At 44.5% G+C, this 23,054-nt stretch overlaps 2 protein-coding genes across 2 annotated transcripts in view; one reads left to right on the forward strand and one right to left on the reverse strand.

Moving 5' to 3' along the window:
- Window positions 1-8,559: 8,559 nt before the first annotated feature.
- Window positions 8,560-23,054, reverse strand: part of fbxw2 (F-box and WD repeat domain containing 2) — a 34,174-nt gene continuing 19,679 nt past the window's right edge. The window contains exons 3-8 of the mRNA XM_080419467.1: window positions 21,507-21,729; window positions 19,316-19,510; window positions 17,976-18,109; window positions 10,683-10,769; window positions 10,021-10,190; window positions 8,560-9,586 (exon numbers count right to left, since the gene is read on the reverse strand). Of these exons, the coding sequence (XP_080275593.1) occupies window positions 9,298-9,586; window positions 10,021-10,190; window positions 10,683-10,769; window positions 17,976-18,109; window positions 19,316-19,510; window positions 21,507-21,729 (1,098 nt within the window). The 3' untranslated portion in view covers window positions 8,560-9,297. The remainder of the gene's footprint in view (window positions 9,587-10,020; window positions 10,191-10,682; window positions 10,770-17,975; window positions 18,110-19,315; window positions 19,511-21,506; window positions 21,730-23,054) is intronic.
- Window positions 13,844-16,803, forward strand: LOC308078261 (uncharacterized protein; the record flags this gene model as incomplete). The annotated part of the gene is made up of 1 exon (XM_080419382.1): window positions 13,844-16,803. The coding sequence occupies one exon, from the start codon at window positions 13,844-13,846 to the stop codon at window positions 16,490-16,492; it is 2,649 nt and encodes an 882-aa protein (XP_080275508.1). The 3' UTR covers window positions 16,493-16,803.

Genomic DNA, 23,054 nt, shown 5'->3' on the forward strand with positions numbered 1-23,054 from the left:
CCTTCTAATGAACGTTAGACTCATTAAAACACACGTCTCTGCTTCTGGTGACTGATATTGTCCTTCTAATGAACGTTAGACTCATTAAAACACACGTCTCTGCTTCTGGTGACTGATATTGTCCTTCTAATGAACGTTAGACTCATTAAAACACACGTCTCTGCTTCTGGTGACTGATATTGTCCTTCTAATGAACGTTAGACTCATTAAAACACACGTCTCTGCTTCTGGTGACTGATATTGTCCTTCTAATGAACGTTAGACTCATTAAAACACACGTCTCTGCTTCTGGTGACTGATATTGTCCTTCTAATGAACGTTAGACTCATTAAAACACACGTCTCTGCTTCTAATGACTGATATTGTCCTTCTAATGAACGTTAGACTCATTAAAACACACGTCTCTGCTTCTGGTGACTGATATTGTCCTTCTAATGAACGTTAGACTCATTAAAACACACGTCTCTGCTTCTGGTGACTGATATTGTCCTTCTAATGAACGTTAGACTCATTAAAACACACGTCTCTGCTTCTGGTGACTGATATTGTCCTTCTAATGAACGTTAGACTCATTAAAACACACGTCTCTGCTTCTAATGACTGATATTGTCCTTCTAATGAACGTTAGACTCATTAAAACACACGTCTCTGCTTCTGGTGACTGATATTGTCCTTCTAATGAACGTTAGACTCATTAAAACACACGTCTCTGCTTCTGGTGACTGATATTGTCCTTCTAATGAACGTTAGACTCATTAAAACACACGTCTCTGCTTCTGGTGACTGATATTGTCCTTCTAATGAACGTTAGACTCATTAAAACACACGTCTCTGCTTCTGGTGACTGATATTGTCCTTCTAATGAACGTTAGACTCATTAAAACACACGTCTCTGCTTCTGGTGACTGATATTGTCCTTCTAATGAACGTTAGACTCATTAAAACACACGTCTCTGCTTCTGGTGACTGATATTGTCCTTCTAATGAACGTTAGACTCATTAAAACACACGTCTCTGCTTCTGGTGACTGATATTGTCCTTCTAATGAACGTTAGACTCCTTAAAACACACGTCTCTGCTTCTGGTGACTGATAATGTCCTTCTAATGAACGTTAGACTCCTTAAAACACACGTCTCTGCTTCTGGTGACTGATAATGTCCTTCTAATGAACGTTAGACTCATTAAAACACACGTCTCTGCTTCTAATGACTGATATTGTCCTTCTAATGAACGTTAGACTCATTAAAACACACGTCTCTGCTTCTAATGACTGATATTGTCCTTCTAATGAACGTTAGACTCATTAAAACACACGTCTCTGCTTCTGGTGACTGATATTGTCCTTCTAATGAACGTTAGACTCATTAAAACACACGTCTCTGCTTCTAATGACTGATATTGTCCTTCTAATGAACGTTAGACTCATTAAAACACACGTCTCTGCTTCTGGTGACTGATATTGTCCTTCTAATGAACGTTAGACTCATTAAAACACACGTCTCTGCTTCTAATGACTGATATTGTCCTTCTAATGAACGTTAGACTCATTAAAACACACGTCTCTGCTTCTAATGACTGATATTGTCCCTCTAATGAACGTTAGACTCATTAAAACACACGTCTCTGCTTCTGGTGACTGATAATGTCCTTCTAATGAACGTTAGACTCATTAAAACACACGTCTCTGCTTCTAGTGACTGATATTGTCCTTCTAATGAACGTTAGACTCATTAAAACACACGTCTCTGCTTCTAATGACTGATATTGTCCTTCTAATGAACGTTAGACTCATTAAAACACACGTCTCTGCTTCTAATGACTGATATTGTCCTTCTAATGAATGTTAGACTCATTAAAACACACGTCTCTGCTTCTAATGACTGATATTGTCCTTCTAATGAATGTTAGACTCATTAAAACACACGTCTCTGCTTCTAATGACTGATATTGTCCTTCTAATGAACGTTAGACTCATTAAAACACACGTCTCTGCTTCTAATGACTGATAATGTCCTTCTAATGAACGTTAGACTCATTAAAACACACGTCTCTGCTTCTAATGACTGATATTGTCCTTCTAATGAACGTTAGACTCATTAAAACACACGTCTCTGCTTCTAATGACTGATATTGTCCTTCTAATGAACGTTAGACTCATTAAAACACACGTCTCTGCTTCTAATGACTGATATTGTCCTTCTAATGAACGTTAGACTCATTAAAACACACGTCTCTGCTTCTAATGACTGATAATGTCCTTCTAATGAACGTTAGACTCATTAAAACACACGTCTCTGCTTCTAATGACTGATATTGTCCTTCTAATGAACGTTAGACTCATTAAAACACACGTCTCTGCTTCTAATGACTGATATTGTCCTTCTAATGAACGTTAGACTCATTAAAACACACGTCTCTGCTTCTGGTGACTGATAATGTCCTTATAATGAACGTTAGACTCATTAAAACACACGTCTCTGCTTCTGGTGACTGATAATGTCCTTATAATGAATGTTAGACTCATTAAAACACACGTCTCTGCTTCTGGTGACTGATAATGTCCTTATAATGAATGTTAGACTCATTAAAACACACGTCTCTGCTTCTAATGACTGATAATGTCCTTCTAATGAACGTTAGACACGTTTCTGCTTCTAATGAATGATATTGTCCTTCTAATGAATGTTAGACTCATTAAAACACACGTCTCTGCTTCTAGTGACTGATATTGTCCTTCTAATGAATGTTAGACTCATTAAAACACACGTCTCTGCTTCTGGTGACTGATATTGTCCTTCTAATGAATGTTAGACTCATTAAACACACGTCTCTGCTTCTGGTGACTGATAATGTCCTTATAATGAATGTTAGACTCATTAAAACACACGTCTCTGCTTCTAATGACTGATATTGTCCTTCTAATGAATGTTAGACTCATTAAAACACACGTCTCTGCTTCTGGTGACTGATATTGTCCTTCTAATGAATGTTAGACTCATTAAAACACACGTCTCTGCTTCTGGTGACTGATAATGTCCTTCTAATGAACGTTAGACTCATTAAAACACACGTCTCTGCTTCTGGTGACTGATATTGTCCTTCTAATGAACGTTAGACTCATTAAAACACACGTCTCTGCTTCTGGTGACTGATAATGTCCTTCTAATGAACGTTAGACTCATTAAAACACACGTCTCTGCTTCTAATGACTGATATTGTCCTTCTAATGAATGTTAGACTCATTAAAACACACGTCTCTGCTTCTGGTGACTGATATTGTCCTTCTAATGAATGGGGAGACCTTCATTTTGTCATTACTTATAACATTTGATTAATATTCTCTTTTGATTTTGGCTAATTCCCATCGGGGTCGCCACAGTCGTCACTGATTCATATTTTCTGTAATGTAATGTCGCATCAAAGTCCTGAATGTCCATGCACAAAATAACTACCGGTATCTAAAAACAAGACCAGGAGACCTGGTTCTGCCAGACCCAAAATGAAGTCCTAGTTGCGAACGCAGCGGAAGGAGGCGCGCCGAAGGCGCGCCTCCGCGCAAGTGGAGCTTACTATGAAACCGTGCTCGGGTTGTGTCTCTGTGTCTCTGTGTGCACTGCCTGTGTGCAGCTCCTCTGAGATAAGTAAATGTCCAATTTAGACGTACCATACATCAAATGAAAGGTCTTTGAAAACTGAACACACCTGTCAAGGTTGCGTTTAAGCCCGCCCCTTCCCCCGGAAGCCACGCCCCGGAGAAGGCTCCTAAAAACTCCCCATTGAAACCCCATGTTAAATGAAAAGTGCCCGAATCGCTCCGAAACTTTTTCTACCCCCCCTAAGTGGGGGTCTACGAACAAATACTTCGGGCTCGGATTTTGGCTCCGCCCCCCGGAAGTGGGTGAAACAGGCACTTCAAACACTTTGTTGAATTGTTCAAAAACATTCAAAGTTTTTTTTTTGTGAATTTGTATTTTTCTAAGATGCTCCTTTTAACGCAGAATTATTTTGTATTTTTTTTGTATTTTTTTATTTGCTACTTTTTTTAAATATTTTTTTTAAATATTTGTTTTAATTGTTTTGCGTTCGCTTCCCGCGTTCGCGCGTCTTACTTGTATGTAACACACCTACAAACCACTTTATAACTGAAGTTCATGATGTCATGAATAGTTCGTGACGTCACAAACTTTTTTTTGGCTGGGGCCGGAGGACAAATGAGGACATACCATATATATATATATATATATATATGGACGAAACAGATACAAAGCCTCATGTAAGACCCCTTGGGTCTGGCAAAAATATGAGGGTGTCCCCAATCAACTGTTGCTCCCAGTAAAACCAGTGTTGATTTCGTCGACTAAAACTATGCCGAAAAATGTTGTCGACTAACTTTTTTCACTGACGAAAACTAAAAAAAAACTAAGCTATGATGACTAAAACTAAGACTAAATATATTGACAATTTCGTCAACAAATAAAAACTAGACTAAAAGGTTAGTGAGGGATCTAGTGGAGAAGAGATCCAGTAGAACTAAAAGACAAGTCATTTTATGTTTGGTTGCGCTCGGGTGTTGCGCTCTGAAATTAGCAGATCTACAAGCTCACAACGCGTCGCGCATCGGCTATTTTCAGCATGCAACCAAGTGTAAAATCAGTCATTACGACGACATCAAGACACCTTACATTATAGTCGACTAAATCAACTGTAGATTTAGTCGACTATAGACTATAATCTTATGATATTTAGTCGACTAAAACTAGACTAACAGTAACACATTTCAGATGACTAAAATATGACTGAAAAATATGATTCAAAAGACTATGACTAAAACTGAATAAAAATTTGCTGTCAAAATCAACACTAACTAAAACCACCACCTACCATCGGTGAACCCATAACCGAGTTTGGCGGTTGCCCGGAATTGAACCCATAACCCTGTGGTCCGATGGTGAGAGCTCTACCCACTGAGCTTCCCGAACAGGTGAAAGAAGAACCAACAATATTCACCGTGAAGTGGATCAAAAACCTTATTTAGCAGAAAAGTCAGTGTATTTCCGTAACATCACTTTCATACAATAATCCATTTATTGTACTTAAAAAAACAGAAAATAGTTGTAAATGATGACCATGTACCTTTAAGGGCTTTTCTACTGGTTTTGGAACATGTTTTGCAGGGATGTGCGCAGCGACGTTTCAACTGTGGTTTTGTAGCCGACCAAACGAGTAAATCTAACATTAAGGGAACTGCATTAAAAAAGAAAGAAAAAAAAATACGGATCTATAAGTCCAAACATCATCAGAAGAAATTATTTTTGAGATACAGCAGAAAACCATTGGGAAATGCTTAATATAATATTCAAATAAACCAAATCTTATTTTAAATGCCACAGAATAGAAACAGTGTGACTGATGCTTCATGGTTATTATCCTACAGAATAGAAACAGTGTGATGCTTCATGGTTATTATCACACAAAATGCATGCAAAACAACCCGTTGGTTTTATTTCACCAAATCACACAATCAATATCTTTCTCACGTGGAAAAATAAATGCTATAAAGCATGTCTGATGAGAAGCTGCAGCCTGTCCATGCGTCTTTGTCTTTATGTTGGGGAGGGAGGGGTTAAACCCATTAAGACCGAGAAAGCATCTGTGTCATCGAGTGCCGCGCTACGAGCTTGTAGATCTGCTATTTTTGGAAAAATCGAGAAAATGTGTGCAAATCTTTGAATATATATATATATATATAATATATTATAACATTTTTAACTCAAAGCTTTACTTCTGGCGGGTCCCTGGAACAACATATTTTGAGATGGGGGTCCGCGGCCAAATAGAATGTAGAATCCCCCCAGAAGCAAAGATTTGAGTTACAAAATAATGTTCGCTTTGAAAAATAAATATATTCAAAGATTTTCATACATTTTCAAGATTATTCAAAAAGTAGCAGATCTACAAGCTCATAGTGCGGCGCTATGAGCTTATGAGCTTGTAGATTTTTTAATGGCCAAAGTATAAAATAATGGTTAAAGTGGTGACTCCAGGGGTCATCGCCATGCTGTCTTGTGACGGATTTTTTAGGCATTTTTTTAATCAAATGTATATTTTTGCCACAGACATACAAAGCCCACAATAATATAAAGCCTTGAATGACCTTTACGGTCTGTAACTCTGAGAGTGTCTGGTTACCATGTGTGTGTACGCTCTCAGAGTTATGGGGGTCCTTGAAAATGAAAACGTTAGGGTACCCCTGTCCTAGTAGACTCCTACACAGTGTCATAGTAAATACATACACAGTGTCATAGTAAATACATACACGGTGTCATAGTAAATACATACACAGTGTCATAGTAAATACATACACAGTGTCATAGTAAATACATACACAGTGTCATAGTAAATACATACACAGTGTCATAGTAAATACATACACAGTGTCATAGTAAATACATACACAGTGTCATAGTAAATACATACACAGTGTCATAGTAAATACTTACACAGTGTCATAGTAAATACATACACCGTGTCATAGTAAATACTTACACAGTGTCATAGTAAATACATACACAGTGTCATAGTAAATACATACACGGAGTCATAGTAAATACATACACAGTGTCATAGTAAATACATACACAGTGTCATAGTAAATCAGTGACATACATATTCTGAGGGAAACCTGGAGACTGACATTCAGTAATTGTGTCTTATGATCAAAATATGAACAATATTCACCTTATTCTTGGCCCTTTTCTGTCGCTTCATTCAATATCTGTCCACTTCCTCCCTAGTAGGCTACAGGTGTAGGCTAATGCAGGTAATCAGTGTGTTGCCAGATTTTGCAAGAGAAACAAGCGGCCAGGTCTATGAAAACAAGCCCCCCCCAAAAAAAGTGACTATAGGCTAAGCTTTACCACTTTACATGCGAGATGTTTTGAATATTTTAAAAACATTTTAACAACACAAATCTTGTATGGGGGTCCCTGGCACAAGATATTTTCAGATGGGGGTCCACGGACAAATACATATTAATCTGGGGGTCCTTGCTTATTATAAGCAGACATGGCGACACTGGTAAACAGGAATCCCCTTGATATGGGCCTCCCCAGCTCCCCTACTCCCCTACCTTCCTACCTACTTCCTGGGCGTGGCCAGGAATAAGGTAAATAATGGTACGTAAAAAAAAACGAAAATCTAGAAAATACCCAACGTAAAGACTTGTGCTCATCTGGAGAAGGTAATACCCCACCCTCCAGGGTTAGGGTTAGGGTTAAAGGTAATACCCCACCCTCCAGGCAGCCACTGCGTTACGATGCTGAGTTAAACTGCTGCCGGTCAGAACCAGGACTTTTTTCAGAGTAAAAGCGTGTTTTGCGATGCAATTATAATAAATAACAGTTTAAACGACAGAGTATTTAGTAAACAGTAGGGGGCAGCGCTGCACACATCCCTCATGGTTTTTGGGGGGTTTTGTGTCCGTATAGAAATAAGATCCAGAAGAACAACGTTAAAATGTCAACTAAAAAGTACACCTTCCAGCAGGAAAACAAGTCACATGGCTGCGCCGCGCAGATAACAGATCTACAAGCTCAGAGATAACAGCCGATCTACAAGCTCAGAGATAACAGATCTTGAATAGCCAAAGAAATCTAAAAATGACACAGATGCGTTCCTGTCAGAAAGAAAAGCAACCAAACAGAAAGGTTGTGGTCCATGTGGTCCATGTGGTCCATGTGGTCCATGTGGTCCATGTGGTCCATGTGGTCCATGCATTACTGTGTTATCTTCATGTTCTCCAGAGCACTTTTTCAAAATGGAACCCTTACAGGTCTGTATAAATGGAACCAAATGGAACCCTTACAGGTCTGTATAAATGGAACCAAATGGAACCCTTACAGGTCTGTATAAATGGAACCAAATGGAACCCTTACAGGTCTGTATAAATGGAACCAAATGGAACCCTTACAGGTCTGTATAAATGGAACCAAATGGAACCCTTACAGGTCTGTATAAATGGAACCAAATGGAACCCTTACAGGTCTGTATAAATGGAACCAAATGGAACCCTTACATTCTTTGTTGGAAAACGACCTCTGGGAAAAAACGAAAGGTCGCTTGAGACGCTTATTATTCAGATGTCGCACACTGTGATTGGCTGGGAAGATGCATGAGACAAACATCCACTTCCTTGTTTAGGGTTTTTTTCTGTGGTGTCGCCCAGCGAGTCGCAGACGGTACGAACGCTCCATAGAGAGACGTACCGCGACACGTCGGCCCACACTCTGTCGTTCCAAGCATGCACCGGCCTTTACAGCAGGGGTCTTCAACGTTTTCAGGGCAAGGACCCCCTAGCTGAGAGAGAGATGAAGCAGGGACCCCCACTACGTATTGTATAAAATTGTGTTTTAGATTAAACTTTTTTTGATTATTTGGTCTGCTCTTTTCCCCCCTCTGCACCTTATACCTCTTTGCCGAAAATAGCTGATCTACAAGCTCACAACGCCTCGCAGCGCGCGGCGTTGTGAGCTTGTAGATCTGCTATTTTTGGCTACAGTTCTCCTCAGAAAAGGGATGCTAGGGTTCAAGTGGTTAAGGTAAAAAATAAAAAATCATCACACAAAGATTTAGTGGACCCCCTGTAGTAACTCTGAGGACCCCCTAGGGGTTCGGACCCCCTGTTGAAGACCCCTGCTTTACAGGTCTGTAACTCTGACAGAGACACATGGAACCCTTAAGGGTCCGTTTGGCAGCTCAGAACCTAGATAAAAAATAAAAAAAACGTAGATTCCCTGTCCATCGATTCTCCATCCACAGTACTAGATGAATGCTATGGTCCTGTTAGGTGAATGCTATGGTCCTGTAAGATGAATGCTATGGTCCTGTTCATCCTGTGAGTCCCGGACGAGCCCCCATTTGTCACATGACAAATGGGGGCTCGTCCGGTGTGTTGCAAGGCCGGCTATGACAATCCATGCTCCTCCCACAGTCCTAGGTGAATGCTATGGTCCTGTTAGGTGAATGCTATGGTCCTGTGTTCATCCATTCTCCTTCCACAGTACTAGGTGAATGCTATGGTCTTGTGATCATCCATTCTCCTTCCACAGTACTAGGCGAATGCTATGGTCCTGTTAGGTGAATGCTATGGTCTTGTGATCATCCATTCTCCTCCCACAGTACTAGGTGAATGCTATGGTCCTGTTAGGTGAATGCTATGGTCCTGCGTTCATCCGTTCTCCTTCCATAGTACTAGGCGAATGCTATGGTCCTGTTAGGTGAATGCTATGGTCCTGCGTTCATCCGTTCTCCTTCCACAGTACTAGGTGAATGCTATGGTCCGGCATGCTGGTGGCAAACACCAGTCCTGAGTCATTGTGTCCGTCCAGGCCGTGGAGCCAGGCCGTTACGCCGGGCAGGAAGCTGGAGCCTCTCTTGGACTTCCTGTAGGCGGGCAGAGGCCAGCGGCCCGATATGGCCTCCGTCCTGAGGTCCATCACGTACAGGAAGTGGTTGTCGAACAGCAGGGCGAACACTTCACCGAAGCTGAGCAGCGATAGGTTGGCCGGGTCCTGGACTTTGATCACCCTGTAGATTACAGTGTTTAATTCAACTGTAGAGTACAGTGTTTAATTTAACTGTAGAGTACAGTGTTTAATTTAACTGTAGAGTACAGTGTTTAATTTAACTGTAGAGTACAGTGTTTCATTTAACTGTAGAGTACAGTGTTTAATTTAACTGTAGAGTACAGTGTTTCATTTAACTGTAGAGTACAGTGTTTAATTTAACTGTAGAGTACAGTGTTTCATTTAACTGTAGAGTACAGTGTTTAATTTAACTGTAGAGTACAGTGTTTAATTTAACTGTAGAGTACAGTGTTTAATTTAACTGTAGAGTACAGTGTTTCATTTAACTGTAGAGTACAGTGTTTCATTTAACTGTAGAGTACAGTGTTTCATTTAACTGTGATCACACCCCCCCCCCCCCCACCCCCCCGTGATATTCATGAAGGACATCTTTACCTGAGAACCTCGAAGCTGGCGAAGTCCCACTGGTAGACGCCCAGGTCTGAGCTGCAGACGATGTAGCGTCCGTCAAACTGCAGCCGCGGCTGGAGGCTCACGCTGCGGTCCTCTGACACCGACAGCGTCTTCAAGCACTTACAGTTGATCTCTCTGCCTAGTGGCCACACCTTCATTATAACAACACAGAGGTTATTACTGATCTCTGCCTAGTGGCCACACCTTCATTATAACAACACAGAGGTTATTACTGATCTCTGCCTAGTGGCCACACCTTCATTATAACAACACAGAGGTTATTATTACTGATCTCTGCCTAGTGGCCACACAGATAAAGATAAAGATAAGATAAAGAAACTTTATTGTCCATTAAATTGACATGAAATGGAAATTTGTCTTTGGCACACCAGCAGTCAGTTACAACAATAAAACATTACAAAAATACACAGGTGCATTAAAATACTATATAAAAATGCACTCACATTAACACAACAACAGTGGTCATGAGCAGTGGCGATTAGACTATCTAAACATTTTCTTAGAGAGAGAGAGAGAGAGAGAGAGAGAGAGAGAGAGAGAGAGAGAGAGGGAGAGAGAGAGAGAGAGAGAGAGAGAGAGAGAGAGAGAGAGAGAGAGGGGGGGGGGGTCAGGGGTCAGCTTACCTTAATTTCATATTTATCAGCACTTAACAGGATGTAATCTCCAGGACTGTGAACCACAGACTCTACTTCACTCTTCTGTAGTATGACCTGTGATAGGACGAGAGGATGAGTATACCTCTCTGTGATAGGACGAGAGGATGAGCATACCTCTCTGTGATACGATGAGAGCACTGTCGTGTCTATACCTCTCTGTGATAGGACGAGAGGATGAGCATACCTCTCTGTGATAGGACGAGAGGATGAGCATACCTCTCTGTGATAGGACGAGAGGATGAGCATACCTCTCTGTGATAGGACGAGAGGATGAGCATACCTCTCTGTGATAGGACAAGGACTACACTGTCTACAGCTCTCTGACAGTATGACCTGTGAGAGGAAAACCCTGAGGATGAGGATGAGGATGAGGATGAGGATGAGGACTGGAATGTTTAGGACTATTAGACTGATCTATAATTGATTGTATGCCGGTGTTGGTCGCTCTCTCCGACATGTTGGCAACGTTCACTTCCTTGTTATTCCATTTGGTAAAAGCAGACAAGCTGTATTCAACGGCCAATAACTAGCGAGCAGGGGCACAGGAAACCTCCGTGTTGAGCAAGGCTCGGGGGATCCATCGTACTGGAGATAAATATTCTGTGACCAATGGAGAATATGCTTCTGTTGGTAATCGCTCTTGTTTTGAGCAACCTGCCAGCACACACGCCTCACAGGTGAGTGACTGGCACCTGAGCATGGCTTTTGCAACTTTGTTGAGTTTGTGTTGATGCTCCAAGCAGCAACACTGACCCCATGGAAAGATGCCACGTTTGTCCCTTCAGGATAAGGCCTGTGCAACAGGGCAAGTGAAGCTGGTGTTCCGTTACGCAGATTACACATTATTTCATGTCAGTCCTGGTACCATTTGCAGGCAGGTGTGTGCCAGTCACAGGTGTGTGACTGGCACCTGAGCATGGTTCCTGCAACTTTGACATCTGCCTTTGGTACCGTTGTGCAAATCTTGCTTGTAAATCTATGGTTTCTCAGTGAAGTGTAGTCGGCACACTGGCACCAGGAGACGACACGGGCAAACCATAAAAGCCAAATGCCAAACAAAGGCTTTTGGACTTTCCCACAACTTCTTTCCCCATCTGTAGTCAGTCCTGATAAGATAAGATCAAAGATGGGACCCAGGAAGGAGAGAAACAGACCTTGGAGGGTTGACCATTCCCTTCTCCCTGGCTCTGCCATCACCAACCGACGACGAGGAGGGTTAACCACCCTCTGTTGACTCTGCAACCAACAACGAGACGATCCGCGGGGCATCCAAGTCCCCGTCACACGAAGGCCGACCACGGCCTCACTCTCGTCTCCCAGGAGGCAGCGAGCACTGAACACTCAGAGCATCACTGAACACTCAGAGCATCACTGAACACTCAGAGCATCACTGAACACTCAGAGCATCACTGAACACTCAGAGCATCACTGAACACTCAGAGCATCACTGAACACTCAGAGCATCACTGAACACTCAGAGCATCACTGAACACTCAGAGCATCAGTGAACACTCAGAGCATCAGTGCCCCCTTTTCCAGGAGGACATCGCCGCCAGTCAACTTTGCGACCCGATCCAGGCACATGGTACTGTGCTGAAGAAAACTCAGTCAACCTTTACACTGAGCCTAAAGAACATTCGACCATTCGTTAGGAAAAGTGCCAAGTTTTGGCTTAGAGCGCGCCTGTACGTCTTTCCCCAGAACCAAGGCCCCGCCCAGATATCAAGGTGTGTGGCTAACCATCTGATTTGTGCATATTTTAAGGCGACATTACTGTGTTTACAAGAGAATATCTATCTGTAATATTGTGAGCATAACTCAGAAAGTATTGCAGTAATGTATTTCCAATGCAATTCTCTCTCTTTCCTCTCTGTACTTTTCATTTTTATTCCCTGTGTTTTTGCTTCCTCCACATTTAAACCACACACGACATCATTTCTTTTTCACAAGCTTTACTTTATACTTTTACCCAATTGTACGCAATGTGGTTTTAATCCGTATGCTTTAATCAGTAATGGGATTGTGAAATGCTTTAAGAGGAATATTACTAAGATCTCTTTACTAGTGATGAAGAATCTTCCAGTGATATTCTTCCACTCTTTTTGGGTTAATTAAATTGACAGTGTTGTCACGGCCGTGAATAACATTGACAATTTAAGATACATTTAAAGCAAATGACGTGCCTCAGCGCTCACGCTCATGCGAGAGTGTTGATTCTACTGTCCCCATTCTTAGGGCTCATAACTTGTGATAAATACTTGTAACTGTGAAACTTAAATAAAACCGTTTTATTATAACTTAAAGCAATGATTTTTGGTCTCTTTTATCTAACCAGTTACAGTGTGTCTTTTTGATTTGGGACATTTATATAAGCCTGTCGAAGAACTCACGTTACATTACAGTGACGTAAGTTTCAGTATAATTATATATATATATATATATGTATTATTATATTGTAATTAAGTCATAAATTATATTTATATAATTTATGAAATAATTACGTCTTGTATCTATATGCTGAGATATTGGCGGCATAATTGCTACAGAAGTAAGTAAGGGGTCTTGACTTCACCAGTCTCACAGAACTTGGTCCTAGGTTTGTAAATGGTACCAGGGCTGACACCAAATAATGCTGTCATTCTGCATAACGGAACACCAGCTTTACTTGTCCTGTTGCACAGTCCTTATCCTGAAGGGGCAAACGTGGCATCTTTCCATGGGGTCAGTGTTGCTGCTTGGAGCATCAACACAAACTCAACAAAGTTGCAGAACCCATGTTCAGGTGTCAGTCACTCACCTGTGAGGCAGTCACTCACCTGTGAGCCAGTCACACACCTGTGAGCCAGTCACACACCTGTGAGCCAGTCACACACCTGTGAGCCAGTCACTCACCTGTGAGCCAGTCACTCACCTGTGAGGCAGTCACTCACCTGTGAGCCAGTCACTCACCTGTGAGCCAGTCACACACCTGTGAGCCAGTCACACACCTGTGAGTCAGTCACTCACCTGTGAGCCAGTCACACACCTGTGAGTCAGTCACTCACCTGTGAGCCAGTGAGTGACACGCTATCATACAGTGACAGGCACGCTATCATACAGTGACGTTACTTCCCCCTCTGTTGGTAAACATGGCGGCCGCGGCAAACCAAACTGTAGTAACTAACAATAACTGTACTAACAATGAAGAATGTCAGGTCGTCAACCGCTGGCTGGTGAACCATTACATTAGTCTGGCCATACAGGCATTCAAGGACAACGAATATGAGACGTTCTGCACCATCAGAGATATACTGGACGGTGTACTGTCTATGCCTGTGGAAGTTTCCGACGTGATGACCACAAAAATACGAGTGCTGCAGTTTCTGTCCCGGATAAATGACGGAGACAAACCTGGAGACGTGTCGTTTGACGCCGACGACACCATCGTTCCTCTGGAGTCGGCGATGGAGTTGCTGAAAATCCTGGGCACAGAATGCAACATTGAGCAGCATGACTTGGAGCCAGTGCACACATCGGTCCGAGAAATGATGGTGGTGGTTTTCATTAAGAACAGGAGGTTTGACGAGGCAAAGACTGCGCTGCAAAAACACTTTCCCAGACAAATGGTTGGCAAGAAAGCCATCTTGACCGCTCTGACCAAAGATAAGAAGACAACCCATAAAGTCCTGGAGCAGATGACTTACCAGCAGTTCAGAGATGAGATGCTACAGTTCTGTGAGAGCCTCTACCCCCCCTCTGTCCCCTTTCTACAAAAGGCTGCAAAAAAGTTTATCAATCGGCGACATCTGGAGGAAGACATCAACCCTGTCGAGGTTCAAGCAGCTGAGCAAGACTCGCCTGCACAGTCTCCACTGCAGTCTGTTCCATGCCCTAGGCATGAGACGCGGGTGGAAGTGGAAGCTGACAGCCAGGAGATGATGGACTCGCAGGGTGATGAAACCCACATCACTACAGAGGAGCCAGCTCAGTCATTGCCAGCGTCCATGAAATGGAGCCCGGTTGCACAGAATGCACACATATCCACACGTAGGCACCAAAGACCACAGGCCAGCAATGCAAGCCATGATGACGTGCAGATCCCGAGGAGCAGACTGGAGGCAGCCTACGTCACTTTGGCCGAGGGCTCCGAGGTCTCCTTTGACCAGCTGGATGAGGTGGAGTCCTCCTCTGCCGGAGGCAAGGCTCCCATCATCGACAAGACTTCAGCGACACATGACCCTACACCAGAGCCCACAACCACAGTCGTAGCAGCGGAGCCCCCTGGGGAGGCAGACGCCCCAGTCGAAGCGCTGTTCACAGTGTCTCGCCTGGTAACGCTGCCAGACAGCAATGAGTCGACAGAGGAAGTGGAGACGGAGGGGCCAGAGACGAGGGCGGAAGTGGAACCCGAAAACAAGGAGGAGAACCATCCTGACAACCAGGAGGAGACGAGGGTGGAAGTGGAAGCTGACAGCCAGGAGATGATGGACTCTCAGGAGGAGGAAACCCAGGTCACAACGGAGGAGCCAGCTCAGTCAATGGCACAGAATAATCTAAAGAGCCCGGTTACACACGGTGGAAGGACCACATCCGCACAGGCCAGCAATGCAAGCCAATGTGTGGCTCAGCCTTTAGCCTTCCGAGACAGGGAGTCAAGGAACTTGGCAGAGTTAGCCCAGTCGTCAGCAGGTAGATCTGTCCCAGCCAGGGAATCACCCCTTCGAAAACGACCAGCCAGCAGTACTGTTAATGAGACATCCGATTCATCAGCAGAGGACATCGAGAACCCCCTCAGCTCTGCTCCTGCCAATGAACTGCCTAAACGGAGACACCGAAAACGAGCCGCTTGTAGTCCAGACAATGAGCTCCAGCTAGACAGTGATGACATCGACTCAATGGTGGGCAGCTCCTCCGATCCCGTTTACTACACCCCTCACAAGAGCGCCGCCCCTCACAAGAGCGCCACCCCTCACAAGAGCGCCACCCCTCACAAGAGCGCCACTCCTCACAAGAGCGCCACCCCTCACAAGAGCGCCACCCCTCACAAGAGCGCCACCCCTCACAAGAGCGCCACCCCTCACAAGAGCGCCACTCCTCACAAGAGCGCCACTCCTCACAAGAGCGCCACCCCTCACAAGAGCGCCACCCCTCACAAGAGCGCCACCCCTCACAAGAGCGCCACTCCTCACAAGAGCGCCACTCCTCACAAGAGCGCCACCCCTCACAAGAGCGCCACCCCTCACAAGAGCGCCACTCCTCACAAGAGCGCCACTCCTCACAAGAGCGCCACCCCTCACAAGAGCGCCACCCCTCACAAGAGCGCCACCCCTCACAAGAGCGCCACCCCTCACAAGAGCGCCACCCCTCACAAGAGCTCCACCCCTCCGACGAACTCCACCCCTCCGACGAACTCCACCCCTCAGAAGAACTCCACCCCTCAGAAGAACTCCACTCCTCCGACGAACTCCAAGTATTCAAAATGGAAACAGCTGTACAATAACGCACAGGAGACCAAGGAAGTGTGGAGTGATGAAGAGGACTTATTTGCCTTTGATGAAAAGAAAAACAAAAAGCCAAGTGATGCCGTCAGCATTTGCAGTACAAGTGGTCAGGGCAAGAAGAAATGGACCGATGAGGAGTCGGACATGTTGAAAGAAGCGGTCACCAAATTTGGAGAGGGGAACTGGGCCAAGATCTTGTCATACTACAGATTTGAGGATAGAACAAATGTCCACCTCAAGGACAGATGGAGGACCATGAAGAAGCTCAAACTGGTGTGCTCAATCGCCAAAAAATAGCAGATTCACAAGCTCACAATACGGACACATTGAGCTTGTAGATCAGCTATTTTTAGCGAAGAGATTTGGTGTAGATGGAAAAAAGCGGTTACAGTACAAGGTGATGGTATGTCCACTACATCCTTTTAGCAGGGTTTTATCCGTCTCACATTGTATATTTTTAGCAGCTAAAGAAATTAATTCCTGTGGTCCTAAATCCAGAAAGCAAAAAAGAAGCACCTGTCTAGGATTACTCCAGACAGTGAAGGTGTTTGGACTTTTTCATAGATCCTTTATTCGACAATTTTCATTGATGTAAAATCATATCAAAACCCCAAGAGTGTTGAATAATAAAACTTTGCATTCAAGTGTTAATTATTACAACAATGTTTTTGCTGGTTGCTTATCCTTCATTAATATTCATCTATAGAATAAAAGACTATTTAATCTGTAAAAGAAAAAGAAAAAGAAAAAAAAAAAAGAAAAAAGGGAGGCACGGTGGTGCAGTCGGTAGCGCTGTCGCCTCACAGCTAGAAGGTCCTGGGTTCGATTCCCGCCGGGGACGCTGTGGGCGCTGGGGGCGTGTCTTCTCCTCCGCGTCATCAGCGTCCATACCCTAGGTGGGGTTGGTGAAAGGGCCTACTCTGTGTGGAGTTTGCATGTTCTCCCCGTGTCTCCTAGGGTAGTTAATACCGTCACAAAAACATGTAGTAATCCTGGTCGCTATACTGCCTCCCCCATGACAGCCGGGGCGCCTGATGGAGGGGAAAGGAACTGGTTGGAATAACGTGTTCCTTCCACGCGCTACGTCCTACCGGGGAAACTCCCCCCTGTCAGGTGACAAGAAGGTCAGTTGGCTCTCATGCCTGAAGGAAGCATGCGCTCGGCCCTGGCCTCCCTACTGTGGGGGACTGGTGTAGTGCTGGTGTAGGGCTGGTGTAGGGCTGGTGTAGGGCTGGTGTAGCGCCCAGGATCACTTAGGAAATTGGCACCGGGTGAAAAAAATGGGTTACAAAGATCGCGGGATAAAAAAAAAAAAAAAAAAAAAAAGAGGGGGTGTGGTCTCGTTACCTTGGTGACCCACTCAGTGTGTCCTAACTAGTGTGAACTACTCCTTTAAGAGAAGGGGGTGTGGTCTCGTTACCTTGGTGACCCACTCAGTGTGTCCTAACTAGTGTGAACTACTCCTTTAAGAGAAGGGGGTGTGGTCTCGTTACCTTGGTGACCCACTCAGTGTGTTCTAACTAGTGTGAACTACTCCTTTAAGAGAAGGGGGTGTGGTCTCGTTACCTTGGTGACCCACTCAGTGTGTCCTAACTAGTGTGAACTACTCCTTTAAGAGAAGGGGGTGTGGTCTCGTTACCTTGGTGACCCACTCAGTGTGTCCTAACTAGTGTGAACTACTCCTTTAAAGAGGGGGTGTGGTCTCGTTACCTTGGTGACCCACTCAGTGTGTCCTAACTAGTGTGAACTACTCCTTTAAAGAGGGGTGTGGTCTCGTTACCTTGGTGACCCACTCAGTGTGTCCGGTCAGAGTGTTGAGACAGACGCCGGCCGACAGCGACCAAACCTTCACCGTGAAGTCTGCTGATCCGCTCACTAGGAGGTCCAGACCGTCATTATAGTCCACACTGAACACTGTAACACACACACACACACACACACACACACACACACACACACACACACACACACACACACACACACACACACACACACACACACACACACACACACACACACACACACACACACACACACACAGTGATTTTTTAAGGGATGACGTCATAATGTCCGTCCATTCCTTCTCTCACAGTGAAGGAATCATTCATATTGGGGAAGAGCGCCCTCTACTGTAATCACTGAAAACACCAAATGACAGAGATCTCCGTCAATGGCAGTGAATGTGTTAAAGAGTTAAGAGTTAGAGAGGCATAATGGACCTCTGACCTGCCCCAGTGTGACCTCTGAACTGACCTCTGACCTGCCCCAGTGTGACCTCTGAACTGACCTCTGACCTGCTCCAGTGTGACCTCTGAACTGACCTCTGACCTGCTCCAGTGTGACCTCTGAACTGACCTCTGACCTGCCCCAGTGTGACCTCTGAACTGACCTCTGACCTGCCCCAGTGTGACCTCTGAACTGACCTCTGACCTGCCCCAGTGTGACCTCTGAACTGACCTCTGACCTGCCCCAGTGTGACCTCTGAACTGACCTCTGACCTGCCCCAGTGTGACCTCTGAACTGACCTCTGACCTGCCCCAGTGTGACCTCTGACCTGCCCCAGTGTGACCTCTGAACTGACCACTGACCTGCCCCAGTGTGACCTCTGAACTGACCACTGACCTGCCCCAGTGTGACCTCTGACCTGCCCCAGTGTGACCTCTGAACTGACCACTGACCTGCCCCAGTGTGACCTCTGAACTGACCACTGACCTGCTCCAGTGTGACCTCTGAACTGACCACTGACCTGCTCCAGTGTGACCTCTGAACTGACCACTGACCTGCTCCAGTGTGACCTCTGAACTGACCACTGACCTGCTCCAGTGTGACCTCTGAACTGACCACTGACCTGCTCCAGTGTGACCTCTGAACTGACCACTGACCTGCTCCAGTGTGACCTCTGAACTGACCACTGACCTGCTCCAGTGTGACCTCTGAACTAACCACTGACCTGCTCCACTGTGACCTCTGAACTGACCACTGACCTGCTCCAGTGTGACCTCTGAACTAACCACTGACCTGCTCCACTGTGACCTCTGAACTGACCACTGACCTGCTCCAGTGTGACCTCTGAACTGACCACTGACCTGCTCCAGTGTGACCTCTGAACTGACCACTGACCTGCTCCAGTGTGACCTCTGAACTGCTGGATCTTGGCCCCGGTGCTCCACTCCCAGCATGCAACAGTGTTGTCAAAGGATCCCGTCACCAGCTTCTGCTCGTCGAACTTGACCGTGGCACAGGTGTGTGTCTGGATGCCGTACACACACTGCCCCGTGCGCACGTCCCACAGCTTGGCCGAGAGGTCGTCTGAGCCTGAAACATGGTGTTAAAAACAAGTCGTGAATGTTTCAAAACTATAATAAACTACAAAAATATAACAATTTACATTGTAGTCATTTATCAGACGCTCTGTATCCAGAGAGACTTACAGTAAACACATAGAATACAGAGACAGTGTAGTGGCTCATTAAACTATAGGATCATAGAATACAGAGACAGTGTAGTGTCTCAGTAAACTATAGGATCATAGAATACAGAGACAGTGTAGTGTCTCAGTAAACTATAGGATCATAGAATACAGAGAGACAGTGTATTGTCTCAGTAAACTATAGGATCATAGAATACAGAGAGACAGTGTAGTGTCTCAGTAAACTATAGGATCATAGAATACATAGAGACAGTGTAGTGTCTCAGTAAACTATAGGATCATATAGAATACAGAGACAGTGTAGTGTCTCAGTAAACTATAGGATCATAGAATACAGAGACAGTGTAGTGTCTCAGTAAACTATAGGATCATAGAATACAGAGAGGCAGTGTAGTGTCTCAGTAAACTATAGGATCATAGAATACAGAGAGACAGTGTAGTGTCTCAGTAAACTATAGGATCATATAGAATACAGAGACAGTGTAGTGTCTCAGTAAACTATAGGATCATAGAATACAGAGACAGTGTAGTGTCTCAATAAACTATAGGATCATAGAATACAGAGAGACAGTGTAGTGTCTCAGTAAACTATAGGATCATAGAATACAGAGAGACAGTGTAGTGTCTCAGTAAACTATAGGATCATAGAATACAGAGAGACAGTGTAGTGTCTCAGTAAACTATAGGATCATAGAATACAGAGACAGTGTAGTGTCTCAATAAACTATAGGATCATAGAATACAGAGAGACAGTGTAGTGTCTCAGTAAACTATAGGATCATATAGAATACAGAGACAGTGTAGTGTCTCAGTAAACTATAGGATCATAGAATACAGAGACAGTGTAGTGTCTCAATAAACTATAGGATCATAGAATACAGAGAGACAGTGTAGTGTCTCAGTAAACTATAGGATCATAGAATACAGAGACAGTGTAGTGTCTCAGTAAACTATAGGATCATAGAATACAGAGACAGTGTAGTGTCTCAGTAAACTATAGGATCATAGAATACAGAGAGACAGTGTAGTGTCTCAGTAAACTATAGGATCATAGAATACAGAGACAGTGTAGTGTCTCAGTAAACTATAGGATCATAGAATACAGAGACAGTGTAGTGTCTCAGTAAACTATAGGATCATAGAATACAGAGACAGTGTAGTGTCTCAGTAAACTATAGGATCATAGAATACAGAGACAGTGTAGTGTCTCAGTAAACTATAGGATCATATAGAATACAGAGAGACAGTGTAGTGTCTCAGTAAACCATAGGATCACAGGTAAACAATGAACCTAGCATCAGTCTGAACAATTTACTAGAAAAATAATAATCTGTACATTGAAACTATAGGATACCAGTCAAACATTGAACCTAGCTAGCATCTGTCTAAAATCTGTCTATATAAATTTATTTTTTTATCCCAATTCCACGATTGTGTAACCCATGTTTTCACCCAGTGCCAATTGCCTAAGCTGTAATTCTGGGCGCTACTCTCCCTCTGGGGGGAGTTTCCCCGGTAGGACGTAGCGCGTGGAAGGAACACGTTATTCCAACCATTTCCTTTCCCCTCCATTAGGCGCCCCGAGTGACCAGGGGGAGGCAGTATAGAGACCAGGATTACTACATATTTTTGTGAGGGTACCTACACTAGGAGACGAGGAGAACATGCAAACTCCACACAGAAAGGCCCTTTGACCAACCCCACCTAGGGTATGGGCACTGATGACACGGAGGAGAGAACACGCCCCCAGCGCCCACAACATCCCCGGCGGGAATCGAACCCAAGACCCTTCTAGCTGTGAGGCGACAGCGCTACCGACTGCACCACCGTGCCCCTCTAAATTACATTTTAACCTTGTGGTCAAGAAAAAAATGGACGTACCGGTGCAGAGAAGGCCGTCTTTGTAGTACAGAGCGTAAACACGAGCACTGTGTCCGATGAGCGAGGACGTCTCGAAGGCCTCCTGGTCGCTCAGCTGCATCATGCGGAGCTTGGCCTTCAGGTAGACACACTTCCAGTGAGGAGCTTCCTGGATGGACTCATCTATCCTCCAGCCCAGCTCCCTGCAAACACCCTGCCACACCTCTGTGCACGAGTTGATCACCTGGAGAGACATGTGCAGTTAGATTAGAGTTGATCACCTGGAGAGACATGTGCAGTTAGATTAGAGTTGATCACCTAGAGAGACATGTGCAGTTAGATTAGAGTTGATCACCTAGAGACATGTGCAGTTACATTAGAGTTGATCACCTAGAGAGACATGTGCAGTTACATTAGAGTTGATCACCTAGAGACATGTGCAGTTACATTAGAGTTGATCACCTAGAGAGACATGTGCAGTTACATTAGAGTTGATCACCTAGAGACATGTGCAGTTAGATTAGAGTTGATCACCTAGAGAGACATGTGCAGTTACATTAGAGTTGATCACCTAGAGACATGTGCAGTTAGATTAGAGTTGATCACCTAGAGAGACATGTGCAGTTACATTAGAGTTGATCACCTAGAGACATGTGCAGTTAGATTAGAGTTGATCACCTAGAGAGACATGTGCAGTTACATTAGAGTTGATCACCTAGAGACATGTGCAGTTAGATTAGAGTTGATCACCTAGAGAGACATGTGCAGTTACATTAGAGTTGATCACCTAGAGAGACATGTGCAGTTAGATTAGAGTTGATCACCTAGAGACACATGCCCACAAAGTTTGGAAACTCAACTCCGTCGATTATTTCTCCCCTTCAATAATACCAATTGGTATTGTGTTTACAACGAGGTACAGCTTATAAGGATCGGGCATTCGTGGAATGAGCAACACAGCTAAACGTGTGGGTAGCCAATACGCTTCTGTTGGTAATGGTAAAGCACACACCTGCTGAGGGTTTTCGTGACTGGCACCTGAACATGGGTTCTGCAACTTTGTTGAGTTTGTGTTGATGCTCCGAGCAGCAACACTGCTGCCCCCCCATGTCTGTCCCTTCAGCCTTCAGGATACTGCCATAGGGCAAGTGGAAGCTGGTGTTCCGTTACGCAGATTACGCATTATTTGGTGTCAATCCTGGTACCGTTTGCAGGCAGGTGTGTGACTGGCACCTGAGCATGGGTCCTGAGCATGGGTCCTGAGCATGGGTCCTGAGCATGGGTTCTGCAACTTTGACATCTGCCTTTGGTACCGTTGTGCAAATCTTGCTTGTAAATCTCTGGAAGAAAACCTATGGTTCCTCAGTGAAGCGAGGGTGAGGAACCGGTCTTATTGGGTTGTTGTCTTCCTTTGACTTCACCAGTCTCACAGAACTTGGTCCTAAGTGTGTAAATGGTACCAGGGCTGACACCAAATAATGATGCTGCCACTCTGCATAACGGAACACCAGCTTCACTTGCCCTATTGCACAGTCCTTATCCTGAAGGGACAAACGTGGCATCTTTCCA

This window comes from Gymnoscopelus braueri, assembly GCF_963280865.1.
Source record: "Gymnoscopelus braueri genome assembly, chromosome: 22".
In the NCBI taxonomy this organism is placed as follows: Eukaryota; Metazoa; Chordata; class Actinopteri; order Myctophiformes; family Myctophidae; genus Gymnoscopelus; species Gymnoscopelus braueri.